General features: G+C 45.7%; 1 protein-coding gene across 1 annotated transcript in view; it reads right to left on the reverse strand.

Annotated features, from left to right (window-relative positions):
* MYO5B (myosin VB) overlaps positions 1-17,772 on the reverse strand; it is a gene marked incomplete at its 5' end in the record, with an annotated part of 152,437 nt that overhangs the window by 98,912 nt on the left and 35,753 nt on the right. The window contains 2 exons of the mRNA XM_082497611.1: positions 1,567-1,723; positions 17,572-17,716. Coding sequence (XP_082353737.1) covers positions 1,567-1,723; positions 17,572-17,716 — 302 coding nt within the window. The remainder of the gene's footprint in view (positions 1-1,566; positions 1,724-17,571; positions 17,717-17,772) is intronic.

Below are 17,772 nucleotides of genomic sequence, written 5' to 3' on the forward strand. Positions count from 1 at the left end.
AGTGCATCACCACCCTTGGAGGGAAAAATTTCTCCCTAATATCTCATCTAAATCTACCTTCCAGTTAGAAGCCATTCCCCCTCATCCTATCACTACGTGTCCTTATAAAAAGTCCCTCCCCAGATCTCCTGTAGGCCCTTTAGGGACTGGAAAGCTGCAATAAGGTCTCCCCGGAGCCTTCTCCAGGCTGAACAACCCCAACGCTTTCAGACTGTCCTCACAGCAGAGGGGCTCCAGCCCTCGGATCATCTTTGTGGCCCTCCCTCTGGACCAACAGGTCCATGTCTTTCCTATGTTGGGGGCTCCAGAGCTGGAGGCAGTACTCCAGCTGGGGTCTCACCAGAACAGAGTAGAGGAGCAGAATTCCCTCCCTTGACCTGCTGGCCACACTTCTTCTGATGCAGCCCAGGATACGGTTGGCCTTCCGGGCTGCGATCACACATTGCCGGCTCATGTTGAGCTTCTCGTCAATCAGCACCCCCAGGTCCTTCTCCTCAGGGCTGCTCTCCAGCCATTCCCTACCCAGCCTGGATTTGTGCTTGGGATTGCCCCGACCCAGATGTAGGACCTTGCACTTGGCCTTGTTGAACTTCATCTGCTTGTTTTACCATTCCAGCTTGCACCCCACATCAGGCAGCATGATGCCACACCATGCGCGCTGCCTCTTGGGCTGGGGTGGGCTTGGTTTTCATCCTGGATCAGCCACCACCTCCATGTCTATTAGACAATTTGGCTGCAACGCACTGCGATGGGAAGCCTCCTTGCAGGTTAAGCCAAGCCTAAGGTTAAGCGCAGGACACACTCCACTCCACTACAGCAGCACTGCGAGCTCCTGCCTTTAAAAGAAAGCCACGTGAGTCTGAAGTGCTTAACTGACTTTGGAAAAGCCCAAATCTTGTCTTTGTGCTGACCTGGATATTTTGCAAGTGAAGGCAAAACTCCAAAATCTGCTTGGGAAATGGGATTTAGGCACTCAGACATTTATTTTCACCATATGGTCACAGTGCAACGAAACAAAGCCTCCTTCCCCTTCTTTTATATTCATAAAAGGAAATTTTTTCCTTCAGAGCAGCAATTTCCCTATAATGGGACTTGTTATTCCCCTATATGATCGACAGCAAGAGAAAATTAACAAAAATAAAGCTGCATTGAAATATCTCAAACAGTTCAATCTTTCTTTTCTATTTCATGCTTGTACAATTAAAGAAGAAAATTAGGAGGTACCACGTGGTGGCAAAAGGAGGAGGAAGATCAAGATGATAAAACACTGATGGTACCAGCAGCACTGCTCAGGCTCTCCATTCCGGAGTCCCACCAAAACCCAGCTCCTGGAGCCATGCTGGGGATGCACGGGCTCAGCTTCAAGACCATCAAACAGAGAAGCAATTGGGGTGTGCTAAACAGGGATTATCAGCATATTTCTGTATTTTCAGACCAGCTAAGAGTTGCTGCGAGGCTGCAAATCAGGTCTGGCTCACAAGCCCCTATGGCTCTCACCGGTTTTGTGACTTCTGGAGGGACGCAGTGATGACTGCAAGAAGGACAAAGGAAATTATGCAGCTTTACCTCCATAATTGGGCTCGACGCAAGGACTTTGGCTTCGATGTTGGTCTCGCTGGCAGAACCACCGACGGTTGCGAAGAAGCGCATGGCGTATTTGGCAGAGACCGTCTTTCCAGCACCAGACTCCCCACTCACGATGATGGACTGGTTCTTCTCATCCCTGTTGCAGCACAGAAGAAAAGATTTTGTGAATCAATCTATTTTCTTGTTAATAGTTCGTTCACATCACACAACAATCTTCCATCTTCATGTCTCCGTCTCCCTTGTCTTGTTACCACCTACATTATGGATGCTGGATTTATTCTGGACTCTACCAAAGTAACAGTGAATAATACACAATTGTGATATGTATCGGCTAAAATGTAAAGGACACTCTGAACATCTCTAGAACGTCTCCAGGGGCCTGAAGAGACAGCGGGAGATGAACGCCTGCATGAAGAGCTGCTGCTTTCTTCACCCCTGGAGCACGTAGCCCAGCATTGGGAAGCCTATTCCTTACATGCCGCAATAACAAACCTCTGCTGCTTAACATTTGGCTGGAGAACTATTAGCAGGCATTGGCTGAACATCAGTTTCTAACGTTAGATATTTAATTTTCCCCCTCTAACACCTTCACTCAAGCGTTTGAGATTTTGCTCAATAGAACATGGGCAATTAGTTGTGAAACTTGCTCAAGTAGCCTGTTGCTGAGCTATTAAAACACAGATACCCAGAAAGGTTCCTCTACGCTCAAAATATGTTAAAAATATTCAAGTTGTGAAATCAAATCAAGCACCATAAAATTAGGAAATAGCAGAAGTCATTTGATTCCCTATGCAATTATATGAACATCAGTATTTTCATACATATCCCAACATCTGGTTAAAACTTTGACAACGATAATACAAAGCATGTCTCTGACATCAGACTCATACCATTTATTCATCCCCAAATCCTGCCAAATTGTAAGTTACTGCTCTAAAGCGCAGCAGCACTTCTGGAGCCAAGGGGTAAGAAAAAGGCGGATAAAAGAGTTTAAAAGCAATTCCTGGTAGATATCACTATGTCAAGTTTGTTCAGCTCCTGCAGCTTTGCAATACAAAGTAGTTTTTAAGAAGGACTCGCTCGTTAACAGAAGGCTCGGGAAGCCTTGCCCTCTCCCAAGCACACACTAAATTTGCTTATAAAAGGATACAGGTGTACCAGCACCAGGATAACAAAATACAAGCAAATACACACCCGACCTTTTTATCTGCACGTATGAAAATGTTTCGCAGGAGTGGGAAGCATTATCCTGGCGCCGAGGGGCTGCTGCAAACCCTTCTCCAGCCGCGATGGGAGCGGCCACTGATGCCGGGTGACAGGAGCAACTCTGATGCCACCAGAACCAGCACAGACCACCAGATACACCCACAAGGCACAGGACTTTGCATGGGGAAGTCAAGGGTGCATCACCTTGTGTAGGTTTTTAGCCTTACACAGAGCACAGGAATCATCCAAATGCCTTTTTCTGCTTGCAAAATTAATCAGTCGCAGAAAAAACTTACACAAGTCATCCCGGTTATGTTAAAATACCCGGTCATTCCCACCACGGGTGCACAACATGGTACCCACTAGATATATCCCAATAAATAATCAGTTTAACGTGCTTGAGCTGCAAGGCAGAGACGGACCAAGGCAGTAAGAGGAGCTTTCCAGGAGAACGACATCCCTCCAGGCAAAGATCTGCCGGCACGGGGAGCAAGTGCCTCTGCTGCAGTGGGATCCACTCCCCAGGGCATCGCCGGCACATGGCAAACACGGCACCTCTGCAATTTGGCCACGGATCTTGGGAAAGAGAGAGTTTTCACTGCAGGATTTGATATAAGCTCCCAAAAATATGAGAGCCATTGGGGTAAAGCTGTAAGTATGCAACAGAGTCTGTTTTTAAACAAGATCAAATTAAATTTCCCGGACTCTGCCTGGCTTTCATGAATCACAGCTGAATGCAGGCACACAAAATCCTATGTACAAGCGCAACAATAAATTTACACCTTGCAGTTCTCTTGACATCAGGAAACACCATAAAAATGCATTTCAATTTAAGATACTCAGCTTAAGTTTATACCAGCGAGAGATGAGAACAGAGGCTAAATGATTGCCACTCTTACACTTTCAACAAAAACACAAACATACTCAAACACCACACCATTACTTTCCTCCACCGTGAGGCACGTACATCTTAATTCCTTCTAGGCTCAAGATAATTGGTTTGGAGAAAAACCTCAGTCAAGTGAAACATGTGACTTTTTGGTGCCAACCACAACTTTCCAACACTTCCAGCAGGAGAGGACTGGCGAGCTAATTTCCAGCCGTGTTTATAGTTTTCAGGGATCGATTCATGAAGTACTTCTTAATCCATCCCCTGGTCAGCTCCACCGCTCTGCTGGGCATCCACCAGCAGGAAGGCAGGAGGAACCTCCACCCACTCCAGCTATCAGGCAGTTAATGCAGAAATACCAACCGTGAACTGAGCACAACCTCACCCAGGCAGCCGAAAAAACCCAGAGCCGGTGTTCCCGGTGACTCAACCCGGGTGGGGACAAGCCTGCACACCTCACCCAGGACTTGCTAAGTCACGGCTGTGTGCCTTCCACACACCTTGGCAAAGCCACCATGACTCTCCTGAAGACAGCCAGCTGGCAGGATCTGGGCATGGGTCTGCCAACGTGCCGGTCTCGCACCTTTAGACTTCCATGGGTGTGCAGTAAAGCTCTTTTTGTAGCACGAGCTACCAACCACGTGAACTCAACGGAGAAAAATCGGTGCCAGCTCCAAAGTGAGGAAGGAAGACTAAGCACCAAAAATAGAAGTATGCTGGATAAAGCCATAGCAGCAGTTCCCGGGACAGGTGATGGCGGTGATTTACCATGGTTTATCTCTGGTTAAAGTAGGTGAGAAATTTCACATCTGCTTTGATCATCTTTGTGGACAACCAATCGCTGAGCTCCAGCAGTGAACGCCCAACGTTGGCCATCAGTAGGATGCAACCCATAGAAGTGGTGTCAGCTATAAAGGAAGGGGCAGACAGAGGTTTTGGCATGGGCTGCGAGCACAGACGAACTGACTATCCTTCACCAGAGGTAGGGGAGAAGTGGAGGAGGTGTCCTGGTTCTGGCAGGTGACAACTGAGATGTCTGCCAGCGAGCACTGGTCCTCCAAAAGGAGCTCTGCAAATGCAAAGGTGGTTTGGCTTAGAGATGCCCCTGCATAAAAGTTACTCAAGAATTATCGCTTCTTACCCTTTCTCAGCATGACAGGTACTGCCCGAGCGGTACATTTCAGAAAATATTTCCCTACTGCTTTTTTCTTTAAGCCAGAAGATGAAAACTACATCAGTCCGGGAGAGACTTCAGTTGAATGAAGTCAATAAAGCTCAAAAAAGAGGGATTATGCATTATTTGTCATCCAGTCAGCACTACTACAAGGTAATATTTTGTAACCTGGTTTTGTTTGTTTGTTTGTTTTTTTCTATTTAAGTTTCATAGTTAAGACCTCTTATTACCAATTTTGACCTCTTTCATAACTTCTCCATATCAGCTATTGGGCTGTGCCTGGCTGGAGGAGGCAGAGACCAAACCAGCAGGGAGCCCATCCAAGAAGGTCTCCAGATCCCCTCAGAAACTGCCTTTTATGCGGCATCCGGAGTGGTTAATTCCTCCCTCTGGCTTATCTTTTTTAAAATACCATCAGTTCTCCAAAAGACACTGAACCTAGCGATAAAATACATGGCCAACACCACGTATTGCTATTGGAAAATATGACCTGGCAGTGCAGCTGCAAAGTTGCTCAACAATTTGCCCTAACAGCTGATGTGCTGCTACATGAAATGGGCCAGGTGGGTTCTCCATGGCACGTGAAAACTTCTGGAGTTGTATTTTATTAATAAAATAAAATAAAATGCTGCTGGCTTCTAAGCAAGACAGCAAGGCCACTCAAGGTCCTGTGTTTGCACTAATGTATCTCTTCTATTGTTGTTTTTTTGGTGGAAAAATGCATGTTTGGACATTTCCTTTCCAACTTCAGGAATAAAAGCCTTCAGGAATAAAGAGTACAGAGACTTTCCCTTCTTCTGCGTACAAGTAACCTGCTGGTGGTGCCAGCAGGGAAAGACAAATGAACCCCACGAAGCAGCTCAGAGCAAAAAGGCTGCTCAGTGACCAAAAATGGTTAAAACCAGGCAGGAATTGTTTGTATTCAGCACAGAATAAAAAATACTGAAACGTATAGCCATTGCGCAGGTTCCCTGTGCAACACGGTTGCTTGAAATACAGTCAGTTTTGGCAGCATCAGCACAGAAGAAAATTATTATAGAAATAAAGCCTGCATAAAATGAAGCGTTGTGGGTGAATACCGGCTCTGCTGCAGCACGGCAATGGTGTCACATCTCCTCCTGGGGCTTATGTGGCCCCTGTGCACCTCAGGGCTGCCGCCGTGGCTTGTTATGCTGCTAGGATGTGCATCAGTGCTCTTCTCCCCACGGCAAACGGCTCACACGATGCACACATGTTGGCACACAACATGCTCACGCTTGTCCAGCAACATGGGGTGTGCGACGGGGATGAGGTTTCAGTGATGGCCAAAGATGCTGTTCCCACCATGCGCCACTGCTACAGCTCAAAACTAGGTATAAGGCACTTAAAGGTGCAGCTCCCCAACCTTCACCCCTATGGGTCTGCTGTACTTTTGTTTCTTCAATTAGAGCAGCTTTGAAGACGACACACAGCCTGGAAAACTAATACATAGAATCCCAGAATGGTCAGGGTTAGAAGGGACCTCAGGAGATCATCCAGTCCAACCCCCTGCCAGAGCAGGGTCACCTCCAGCAGTGGCACAGGACGGTGTCCAGGCGGGTTTGGAATGGCTCCAGAGTGGGAGACTCCCCCACCTCTCTGGGCAGCCTGTGCCAGTGCTCTGCCACCCTCAAAGTGAAGAAGGTCCTCCTCAGGTTTAGATGGAACTTCGTGTGGTCAAGTTTGTGCCTGTTACCTCTCGTCCTGTCACTGGGCACCACTGAACAAAGACAGGTCCCATCCCCCTGCATCCTTCCTTTAAGGATTTATAAGTATTGGTAAGATCCCCCCTCAGTCTTCTCTTCTCCAGACTAAAAAATCCCAAGTCCCTCAGCCTTGCCTTGTAAGAAAGATGCTCCAGTCGCCTCATCATCTTTGTAGCCTTTTCTGGACCCTCTCCAGCAGTTCCCTGTCCTTCTTGAATCAGGGAGCCCAGAACTGGCTACCATGAGCTAAGCTACAGCCTCCATCCATCAGAGACGCTTCCAAAACCATCAAGGCACAGAATTCCAACCAGAACAAAATCCAAGACTATTTCTTCAATGCAAGAGGCGATAGCACCTCCAAAGTTGAGGGCTCCAAGTGTTGGTGGCATCTGATAAAGCCTAATCTGAATGTTTTGCTTCACTTCGCTATCTCAATGTGCCCTCTTCAAGCAGTAATACCTGTTCATGAGCTGCTGTGCAGTGAGTAACACCTCTTTTGTTATGTTATGAGCAATACTCATCGAGACTCACCCTTGGCCACGCACACAGTGAGATGGGTGAGGTGCGCAGCCCAGCAAAACAAATAAGGTAGTTACTGGAGTTTTCACAATGCGTGGAAAAAAAAAACAAAACAGTTTTTTTATTAGGGCAACATCTAAAGGTGCAGCCAAAGGCAAAAAAAAAAAACCAAAACAAAACAAAAAAAAAACTCAGCTATCTATGCAGAGAACAGACAATTCCAACAGATACCTGTGCTGATTAGGACTAGCTGCTAATTACCAGACTTTCCATTAAGGAAATGGATTTCCCTGCTTGTTTAAGCAGCTGGTATTTCACCTGCAGCAATGCAGAGAATGCTGCTACCCTCAGAGATGCCTCTGAACAGCTTGGGAAAGGTGTGTAGAAATGTTCAAACTTCACGCCCACCAAGCTGGACACAGCTCTCCAACTGTACTACAAGCTGCACCCATTCCAATTCCATCAGAAAGTCAGAGGTGAGACACTGTTGAGTATTTCCATATGCTGTTCTCACCCTCGGAATGCCATCAGTCATTATAATGTATGATTTCCCATCAGTTTACCTGGTTAAGTCAGGGCTGAACTTCCCTGGAAAGTTCTCACTGCGAGAAAGGGGATGGCAACAGCAAAGGGGTCGAACCCAAGGACAGTGATGGTTCCCACCACCCCTCTGTCAAGAAAGGATAGGGGACATCTCCGTGCACATATATATCTCCAACATTTTTAGTCTTCACCAACCATGTTTGAAAGCACAAGTATTTGAAGATAAATACACCTCAAACGTTCTCCAGACCTAGACTCACAGTCAGAATGTTTCCAACGTCAGCTATCTTTAAAGCAGCAAATATAAAGCCACGAGAAGGGACCTAGAGTTTACAGGACTTGTTTCCATAGTCATCTCTTCAGAAGATCATCACTGGCACCAGGAGCTTTAAGCAAACCACTGCACAACTTCATCTTGATCTCAGCAGCGAGAGCAAAACCAGCTGCACTAAAAACACAGCTCCTCTGAGAGGGGAAAAATATCGGAAGCAAACGAGGGCAGAGTCAGACCCTCTGAATAATTATCAGGGGTCACTCCAGCTCTAATCCCGGATACGACACTAATTCTCCGCGTCGTGGAACGAGTCAATGAGCCTCTCCACTGCGGAAATCATATTTAACCTACTTCTTTCAGGATGCTCGGAGGATTAGCGTTCATAAAGCAATCGGAAGATTAAAAATGGTTTAAGTACTATAGTTTGAATTTAGCCTGACCACAACGAGAACGCCCATAAAGCCCTGATACAAAACAGGCTCTAATACACTTCTGCACTGACAGTGCTCTGCAGGTTAAAACCAAGCGTGGTTATTACATTGCACTCGTAGCGATATATAAAAATGCAACAATTTAATATCCATTGGATTACATCCTCCCAAGTGCTAATGATAGCGATGAAAAACTGAGAGGGTCTAACTCTGCCTTCAAATGATTAAACAGAAGTTGCACACCGTGAAGACAAAAATCAGAGTGTTGCAGGATTGCAATGTGGAGAAAAACTGCCTCTGGAACAGTCTCGGAAGCCAGGAATCGTTCCCATTTCTATGGGACAACTGGAATTTGGAGCAGCGTTGCTGCTGAGAGCGGCGGCAGCTTGTTTTATTTGTTGGCTTTAATTTGGGTTTTTAGAATACCACGTTTGGCGTCATCGGTCAACACAAATATGAAAACACAACTTTGAGGTAGTTGGACTTTTCCCTCTGAGAAAACCAAGAAGATATTATTTAGTGTCTGGTTAAACAAGCATGTTTAAGGACATGCTTTCTGTTTGCATTATCAAACATCTGCTGCTAAATATTCATCTAGGTCTTTCTTACATCGCATCTTTCATAAATAGCATGGATCACCCTATGCAACTTCTGTTTTTTCGTCTTTCTTTTTTTTTATTGGAGGTAGATAATTCTTTTTATACAGTGGCTTACACCGATGTGGGAGACAAATGAATTTTTTTTCCCCAACAACCTACACCTAAACGGGCCACACCACAGCTCCAAACTACATTTTTGGCCAGAACCACCCCAGAGCTGCTATAACCTTTCCCCACCCCAGTACCATCACAACTCTAAAGGTAACGTTGCACCTTCATGCAATGAACTAGAGAAAGAAAACCGCAATATCCCATTTCAGCAATGCCAAAGCCTGGTGTAACATCACTGAACTGTTGCGTGTGCCCCCAGAGGGTGTTAGATCATGCACAGCCCATCAAGAGTCTTACTCGAGAAGATGCATCAGCTATGATGTACCCCCCCAGGGTCTGTCCTGTGCAGCTTTGGAGTCAATTTACTCACACTCCTCTGGGTTTTAGCAAGAAGCCAGAGAGAAAATATGGACTTGAATCTCTTAGTTGCTGGGAAAAAGCCTAAAAGTACCGGTTTGGCCCTGAATGGGAAAAGGATGAGCACGCAGCACGATGCTCAAAGCACAGGTAACGTGCAAATTAACCTCATCTTCTGCAGCGGTCACCAGCAGCACAAAGTGTTACCTTCTCTCTGTACAACACTATTTAACACGCATATCAATTTGACGTTTCTAACGCCGAGATGAAATACCATGGTGCAATTAAGATGTCTTTGCAGAGGTCAGAGTGCTTTTATGCGATGCTCCAGCAAACCAGTTACTCCTCCTGCAAGAGCAGTGGGAGTGCCACTGGTCCCCATTAAGGTACTTTCTCCCCCGACTGCTTTGTGCAGCTGACTGGAAATGCCCCTTCAATAACAAAGAAAACTGTGTACTCCAAGTTTCTGCAAAATGCTGAGCTGTCTCCAGTCTTTCCACCAATTCCTAAGGGCAGGCAGGAAGGATGACCTTCTCCCAGGATTTATGCTTTGCACACCCCGTTGGGGAAGAACACAAGCTCCTCAGCCACACTAAAACGAGGTCAGCAATTCTTTTGTGTGCTGTTTCTAACAAGAGCAAAACACACACCCAGCCAATTTTACTAGCTCTCTGGCACCCCAATGCTCTTTTCTGCGTTGGAATCGCACCACTGAGCATCCCTGGGTCCAACCCAAGCCACCAGGCAAGCAGCAGGCAGCCTCTGTGGAGCACTGCAGCCCTGCAGATGGAGGAAGCTTCATACTTCATCCTCCCAAAAAGGATCGTGTGGGGGGCAAGAATCACACCAGCTTTTTGCTCCCCAAGCTTGAATGATGCTACCCCAGCAGTTCAGCTCTGCAGGCACCAGGAAGACAAGACTCAGTTGTTCTTCCACCCCCTGTGGCAGTCTCAGAAAGAAGGTCCTTCCTTCATCACCTCAACTGTCATCAGCCACCGATGCTTGTAAAACTCCTACACTACTATCTAATTAATTACAGTTTATATACATTAGGAAAACCCCAGAAAGAGATTTTAAGAAATCAAGATCATTGACTTTTGGGTGCACCTCCATCCTGACATCTCCAGAATTTCACTGAGGACGAGGGACGGCAAGCAGCGACTGGGAGGTGGGCAAGAACAATGGCAAGTCTTTGTGCTCTGATGCAATTATGATGCTTGTAAACAGTTTCAAATGTTTAATGATATTTGGTGTTACAGCTTTCACACCTCAGAGCTCAAACGGTTCTCCTGCATCACAGCAGTAATTACGTGTCTGATGTAGCCTATTACAACTCCTTCCAAGTCGGTGCCATTTCACACGCGTAATCATTACTCTTAGTCAGGCACTGACCTTTCTGTACCTTAAGCTCTCCCATTATGAGTATTTACGATTTTCTACAAGGGATATCTCACTTATGATTAAAGCTGATAGCAAAGAGCACCGTTCTCAGTCCAAATTGCCAAAAAGAAACAAAAAAAGGAAACAAAAAAAAGAGATCATTTACTTGGCCACTTATACTCAGAGCATCTCTGTCCTCTCCCATAGCACAGCAAGTAAGACTGGAGGGTCTCTCCTCCCATCCTTGGGCAACATTATTTGGAATCTCTCCCTTTTTTTCTTCTCTTCATAGCACCTCTGAAAAATTGTGTCCAGCTGCTTCTGCAAACCCCGAGGTCTAACACCAGCACCGGCATGTTTATGGGACAGCTCTTCCAAAACCTTCTCCCTATCCCACTTTTGACGCTAAACAAAAGAGATCCCCCTCGGTATCTCCCCTTCCTAAATTCAAGGCTATTGCGTGGTTGGGGTTTTTTCTAACCCTTTTTTTAGAGCAGAGCTTGAGTTTTGAGATGGTACCTGCTGCAAAGCCTTGCCGAGCAAACCCCCGACCCAGCCTCATTCACCAGGAGACCTAAACCCCTCCCTGCTTTTAATATAACACAGCATTCAGCTTTATTTATTGTGCCAGTCTGATTCCTCTTGCATCTCTGTCAGGGGTTAATCTCTCTTTTAACTCCTACCCGCTCCCTTCGTTGTATGGCTTTAAATCCTCTTGTAAAGCTTGAAATTTGAAGTGCTACCAAAGGACATCCCCCACCATGCCCATACCCCTCTCCGCCTTTATTAGGTTACGGGCAGGGTCGATGCTGCAATTTCTGCTCTTTTCCAGCTCCAGCATCGCACCCCACAGCAGAAAAGAGAGCAGTCGTGGCCCTGCACACCGGCATCTGTATCTCTGCAAGACACACATCATCTGTGTTGCCTGTTGGTGCAGGCAAGCAGTGATTTTTATTTTTTTTTTTTTTACACTTCGATATACATTTTTGACAGTGCAATGCAAGACTCGGGTGCACTAACTTCCAACAAGAATGGAAAGCCACTACTAGACAGAGGAACCCGCCTGCAGTTGAGGTGTTTGAGCATTTAGTGCCAGAAACAGTGCATGCCACCCCTTGTGGTGGCGGGGGGCTGAAAAGGGAAGACACACTGTTTCCATACAACTTATAATCTAGGAATCACACAGTAGATGCTGACCCTGGGCTGAATCGCAGACACCAGCGTCGACCGAGCCACCCGAGACCTGTGGAGCAGATACACAGAAGCTGAAATCATCCACCAAACCACTCTTGCATTTCTTATTTCATTCCTTCTCCAAGAGCTATCGACACCACTGCGAGGAGATCCTCACACTGGGAAGGAGGAAACTCCAGTCTAACCAACAGGTCACCAGAACGTTTGCTTTCCCACCAACGTTGCAAGGGTCAGTTAAGGTCTGCAGAGCCCTTTCACGCTCTTGGCAGGAGAACAATAAAACGTTCTGCATTTCCAATTTAGCAGAGTTATACATGGATCAGATGGAGATATTTTTGTCTGACCACATGCAACAGCTTTGCAGCCACAGTGCATCTGTTAAAGCATCAGCCTAACGAATGCACAACTAAATAAAAAGCACAGCACTTACTCTGTCACCCAGTGCACACACTTCTTAAGAGGATTTAGCAAGTCCTTTATTACCTGAGATCTTTTTCACTGTAAGATTTGAACATTGCACTTATTTTGTGTTTATTAGCTGACATAGACTGCTGCTACGTCATGCTAATTAAAAGGTCCATATGTTGTTGTCATGGCAAGATCCAGATGTGCCAACTGGAAAACACACAGAACATAACATACAGCAAGTGGTTTACGATGCTTTCGCCGTTTGATTTACGATTTGAGAAAAGACCACCTCATTCCCTGCTCCCCGTTTCTGAAAGATGTTTGACAGCCTTTGGCGTGTCCATTCTCCTTCCCCGTCACCCACAGCAATGCTATTCACACCACATACCTCTATCACCTACCACTGTTCAATTATGCGTTTTATTAAGGATAACGCATGATTTAAAACAAACAAACAAACAAACAAACAACCCACCCAAACAGGCATTAAGAAACTTTACTTGGACTAGCAAGTCCTGGCCTCTGCCCAGAGTGAACCCAACCAATACTAAAGGAAGAGACGGGGGCCAAAGACAGAAAAGCCACACAAATACACCCACTGTTTTAGCATACTGTGGTGATTTTCCTAATAGACTCAGCTCAGCATCTGGACACAAGAAGGGGAACACCTGACCTGTAACTAAAGGCCCCAAAAGCTGGGAATGGGAAGCTGGCATTGCGCTGTCACTGTGCAAACGTCGGTCAGCTCAACGGAGCTGGCAGCGACTGATGGGACATATTCATCGAGAGGAACGTGTGCCTGGGCGAGAAGTGAGAAATAATCCCTGCTCCTGTGTGGAAAGCTGCTGGTTGGGCTGACTTGAGCAAAAATAAAAGTTTCAAGAGGAATTTTTGCTAGACTCCAGGCTTCTGCGCAAAGTGATGACACACAAGGAAATAAAAGCCACCGCCAAGATTTGGGCACACAAGGGATCTTTTGTTCCTCTAAGAAAAGCAAGAAGCAATCATCCAGGGTACCAGCGGCTGTGCTGCCTCTCTGAGGGATTCTGGATGTTCCCCAAAAGATTTTTAGGCTGTTTTTAGGAGTGCAAATACCTTCTGCATCACCTAAAGGCGCAAAAGGCACTAACACCCAACGTACCTCACCAGGTAGTATCAGGAGGACGGAGAGCAAGACCAGAGGAGGAGACGGTCGCATTGCTGTGTCCCAAAGCACAAATTGTTTTGAACCCCACAGCCTCAGCTATTTAGCAATCACTAAATGATCCACCCTTCCACCACCCCAACACTTGACTCCACCACCTCCGGTAGCAGCACTTGGAGCAAATTGACTCCATGCTGTGTATTTTGCCTCAAACAATATTGTTTTGACGAACCGAGAGCGCTTAATCTCACACTGGGTATGCAGGGAGCTTCTAAAGAGCTGGTCACCGGAAAAATTAGAGGCTGTCACATATGAATTTTAATCACTGCCTTTTTTTTTTTTTTAAGCTGTTTTACATGCAAGTGCTGCAAAGCAATTCCTTGCAAAGCAACTCACTGCAAAGCATCCTCTTTGGGAGAAGCTTTCATTTAAAGGGGAGTTTAAACACACGTCCTAATCATAGTAAGCGTTCAGATGCTTTGCAAAATATTTTGTCCCCCCAAAAAAGGGATCAGATATTGTTATACGCATGCAGCTATTTATTTTTTTTCTTTTTTAAATAGGCATTTCGTGATGATGGGGCAACACTGGACACAGGATCCAGCACAGTTTTACAGCCACCTGGGAAGATGCCTCCAGTCCCATCTCACGGACCCCACCAACTCGAGGCAGGCAAGAAAGCACAGGAACATCACTAACACTTGTACACCAGCAGAGGTCTTAAGTTCTGCCCTGGCACCCTGTCTCTACACAGTGATGGTATACTAGAAGCCCAGAAAAATTTAAAAAAATCTAGTTGCCTCCAAATTTTCTCATTTAACAGAGAATCTTAAATTTTCCTTGCCATCCAACTCAATCCAACTCAGTCACCTCCACTGCGTCTTCTCAGTGTGCTCTGGGCCACTAATAAAGCTAAAATATACATATATATACTTATTACATACATATATTTTATATAAAAGGCATCGCATATTATATATGTGCATATTTATATTTTTTTTATATATGACCACGCGTTCTGCACTGGAGAAGAGCTATTCAAGGTGACTTCATGTTTCCTCGTTATGTCCTTGCTCTATTTGTCCTATAAAAACATGACACACCTTGCAGCCGTCCTTATCCAGGTCTTCATGAAAAGGATGAAAAGTTTGCTCTCGGAGGAACGCTGCAACTTGAAACCCAGCAGCAAGGGAGAAACTGGCACCATCAGTCCGCTCACACACTCGCTCCAAGTTTGCACTATTTACCTGCGGCCCCAAAAAAAGTCTCAAGCACCATTTCAGCAACGCTTTTTTTTGCAGGGTTTATTACCCCAGTGCAGCGTCTGACCTCAAGGAAGCAGTTTAATGAGAGTCAGCCAATCAAGTTCTGCTCTGCCACGCAAACTGCACGAGTATTATCCCATGGACATATATAAAAGCAGGAAAATGAAGCCGCTTATTGCAAAACTTGGAGATGACACACCACCAAACACCGGACAAGCTCACACAGCAATGACTGCTCTGTGGCTCCAACAAGTTATTTACTCAGCACTTTTTCGGTCAGAGACATTGCAAATAACATCAGCTGTTTCCACAGAGAAAGCTTGTTTTACCTGTTTGATTTTCTTACTCACATTGAGGACACTCTCCTTGAAAGAAAAGCAGAGAAATTCATACAGAATGTGCATCTGCATTATTATTCTCGCTCTTCTATGATGTGATTTCCATTTAATTTGGTTTTAGACTGAATAATTCAATTTTTTTTAAAATATGTAAGCCTATATATGCATATACATACACAATCACAGACTTATAGAGATAAATAAGGAAAGAAACCCAAAACGTTAGCTAGAGACTGGTCTCCTGCTCTCAGTCACATTCTAAGTCTGACCTTCTGAGATTGCAGCTTTGAGTTTTATTCCCGGTCTATAGAATGCCTGGGACAATGCAACCATTGAAAAACTAAGATACTGCCAAATGAGTGATGATTTTGCACGAGTTTAGGTTTAACACACTCACAGACCTCCATCCTCATGGCTGAGCTGCCCACGTACCCATGTCCCACAACGCTCACGTGCAGCCCCATTGCCTAAAGCGGAGCTGCAAATGGAAGGCATCTCGCAGAGTCAGTAATTCACTTAAAAAAAGCAAAAAACAGTCCTGTCCAAGACACTACATCCATCACCCACGAGACACGCCATCCACGCGCCCTTCTCCAGCAGCTCCACCGCTCTCCCTGCGGCACCGCGGAGGGAAAAGCTTGGATCAAACTGCAGAGAACGCAACGTCCACCCAAAAGCTTTCGGATTCAAAATATAGTGCGCTACACTTTAAGGCACATTGCAAATAACCAGGCAGGTTCTTATAATCCACTTTACAGTCTCTTCTCAGCCCTATTTGAATCCCTCTTTTGTACCCAAGCCTGCAATTACCGTAATTCCAGCCCGAGACAGAGAGCACCAGAGCAGCGCAGAATAGCAAGCACCTTGTTTAAGAGCTTCGAGGGTGGTTATTTCCACGTCCCGTGGCAAACAGAGTGCTCCCTACCATCCACAGCCAGCAGTTACGAATTAGGTGGGCGGCCGTCAAAAAAGCAGATTTACTCTGATAAGGACGAGAGTAGAGAGTTGAGCATCTCTGGTTAGAGCTGTCGGTTAGCCCACTGCCTTCAAAAAATACGCAGGGATGTGGGAAACCACCAAGTCTTCCCCAGAAAAGCAAGCAACTGCCTTAAAATTTAGACGTGCGCCCAGGAAAATCCATGCCTCCTGTTCACGTTGGTCAGCAAACCCTGCCATCTTCTGCAAAGAACCACGCAGCTTGCTGCTCAGCCTGGACTCACATAACAAGGACAGAGCCCTAAGCTTTCCTCTTTCTATAGACAGCTCCCAAAATTTCTAAATTCTTCCCAAAGGGGTTATGCCCAAAGCACAAGCACTTGCAGGAGGTGTGAATCGCAGGCTGGAGTCAGTTTGGGTACAATTCATCTGATCTCTGCCTATGGCAATGCACCTCCAGATGCATTTCAGGATTGAACTCTGGTTCATCCTCGATTAGAAACACATCCATACCCGCCACTTATAGCAAAGACACGGCAGAAAACAAGCTGAAACCCTTGGTAAACAGTTCAGTGCTTACTCTTGCTATTAAAAGCCAGGGCTGTATAAAAATCACAGCTAATCCACAAGCAAATCTAAACATACTGCACGAGTCCAGACAACTACAATAAAATGATACCCAGTACAACGACTTTCAGCTTCCTCTCAAATTCTTTTAGATAGTGGCTTATTCAGTAAGAGCAAAATCCTGCATCTGTCCTCAGCTGCACAACAAACACAGAAATAGATAAAGTAAAACTCAGACCACATTCATCTGGTGAAGACGCTACTTTGAAGTAACCATAAATAGCTCCAAATCTCTGCCAGTCACATCCTAACTCAAAATCACAGCATCTCCATAAAGAGGACCAACATTAGCTTCTGAGTTTAGTCTGATTATCTCACCAAATTATCTGAAATGCGGTTTCCTCCAAGCTATTAAACATGACATTTGTGGAGTGGTCTGAATTTCTTCCAGGAAACTCATCCAAGCAGCAGGAGAAGGATCCCAATCTGAATCACAGTTGCACCGAACCAGTGAGTTCCTGAGGACCACAAAGATCCCTATCAGGCCATCCTGCCCAGCAGTCTCGTCAGCCGATAACGGGGTCAAGTTGGTAAGAAGAATTAACTAGAAATACGTGACCTCAAAGAGATTTCAGAATGAAGGGAGGCTGACACAGGAACCAAGTCTTACATCTTGCAGAAGAGGGACAGAGCTACAGCACCCATGGGTGAAGACGGCCACTATGATGGGGAGATACCAGACCAACTCAGGAATATAAAGCCATGATCGAAGACCTTGTATTCTCAACAGAGATGAAAATCTGGAATTTTCACACTCTTATCCTCAACTTCACTTTAATCGCATATTTGCAATATTTAATCGGATATTTGCCCGCTTTTGATCCGACTGTTTGACTCCACCCCATTGACTGGGCGCCCAGCTCACCTGGCCATCTGCTTATAGGCTTCCTCTGCCACCGCAAAGATGTGAGGATCCATATCCCCCATGTTTTGGCCACTGTACGCGTAGATGACATCTTGTTCGTAGATTGGCAGCTGCTCATATGGATTGATGGCAACAAGCACAATACCTTAGAACAGATAAATAAACAGATATGTTACAAACCAAGCACAGAATTAATACCTC

The sequence above is a fragment of the Vanellus vanellus genome (assembly GCF_965231255.1).
Source record: "Vanellus vanellus genome assembly, chromosome: Z".
NCBI classification, from domain to species: Eukaryota; Metazoa; Chordata; class Aves; order Charadriiformes; family Charadriidae; genus Vanellus; species Vanellus vanellus.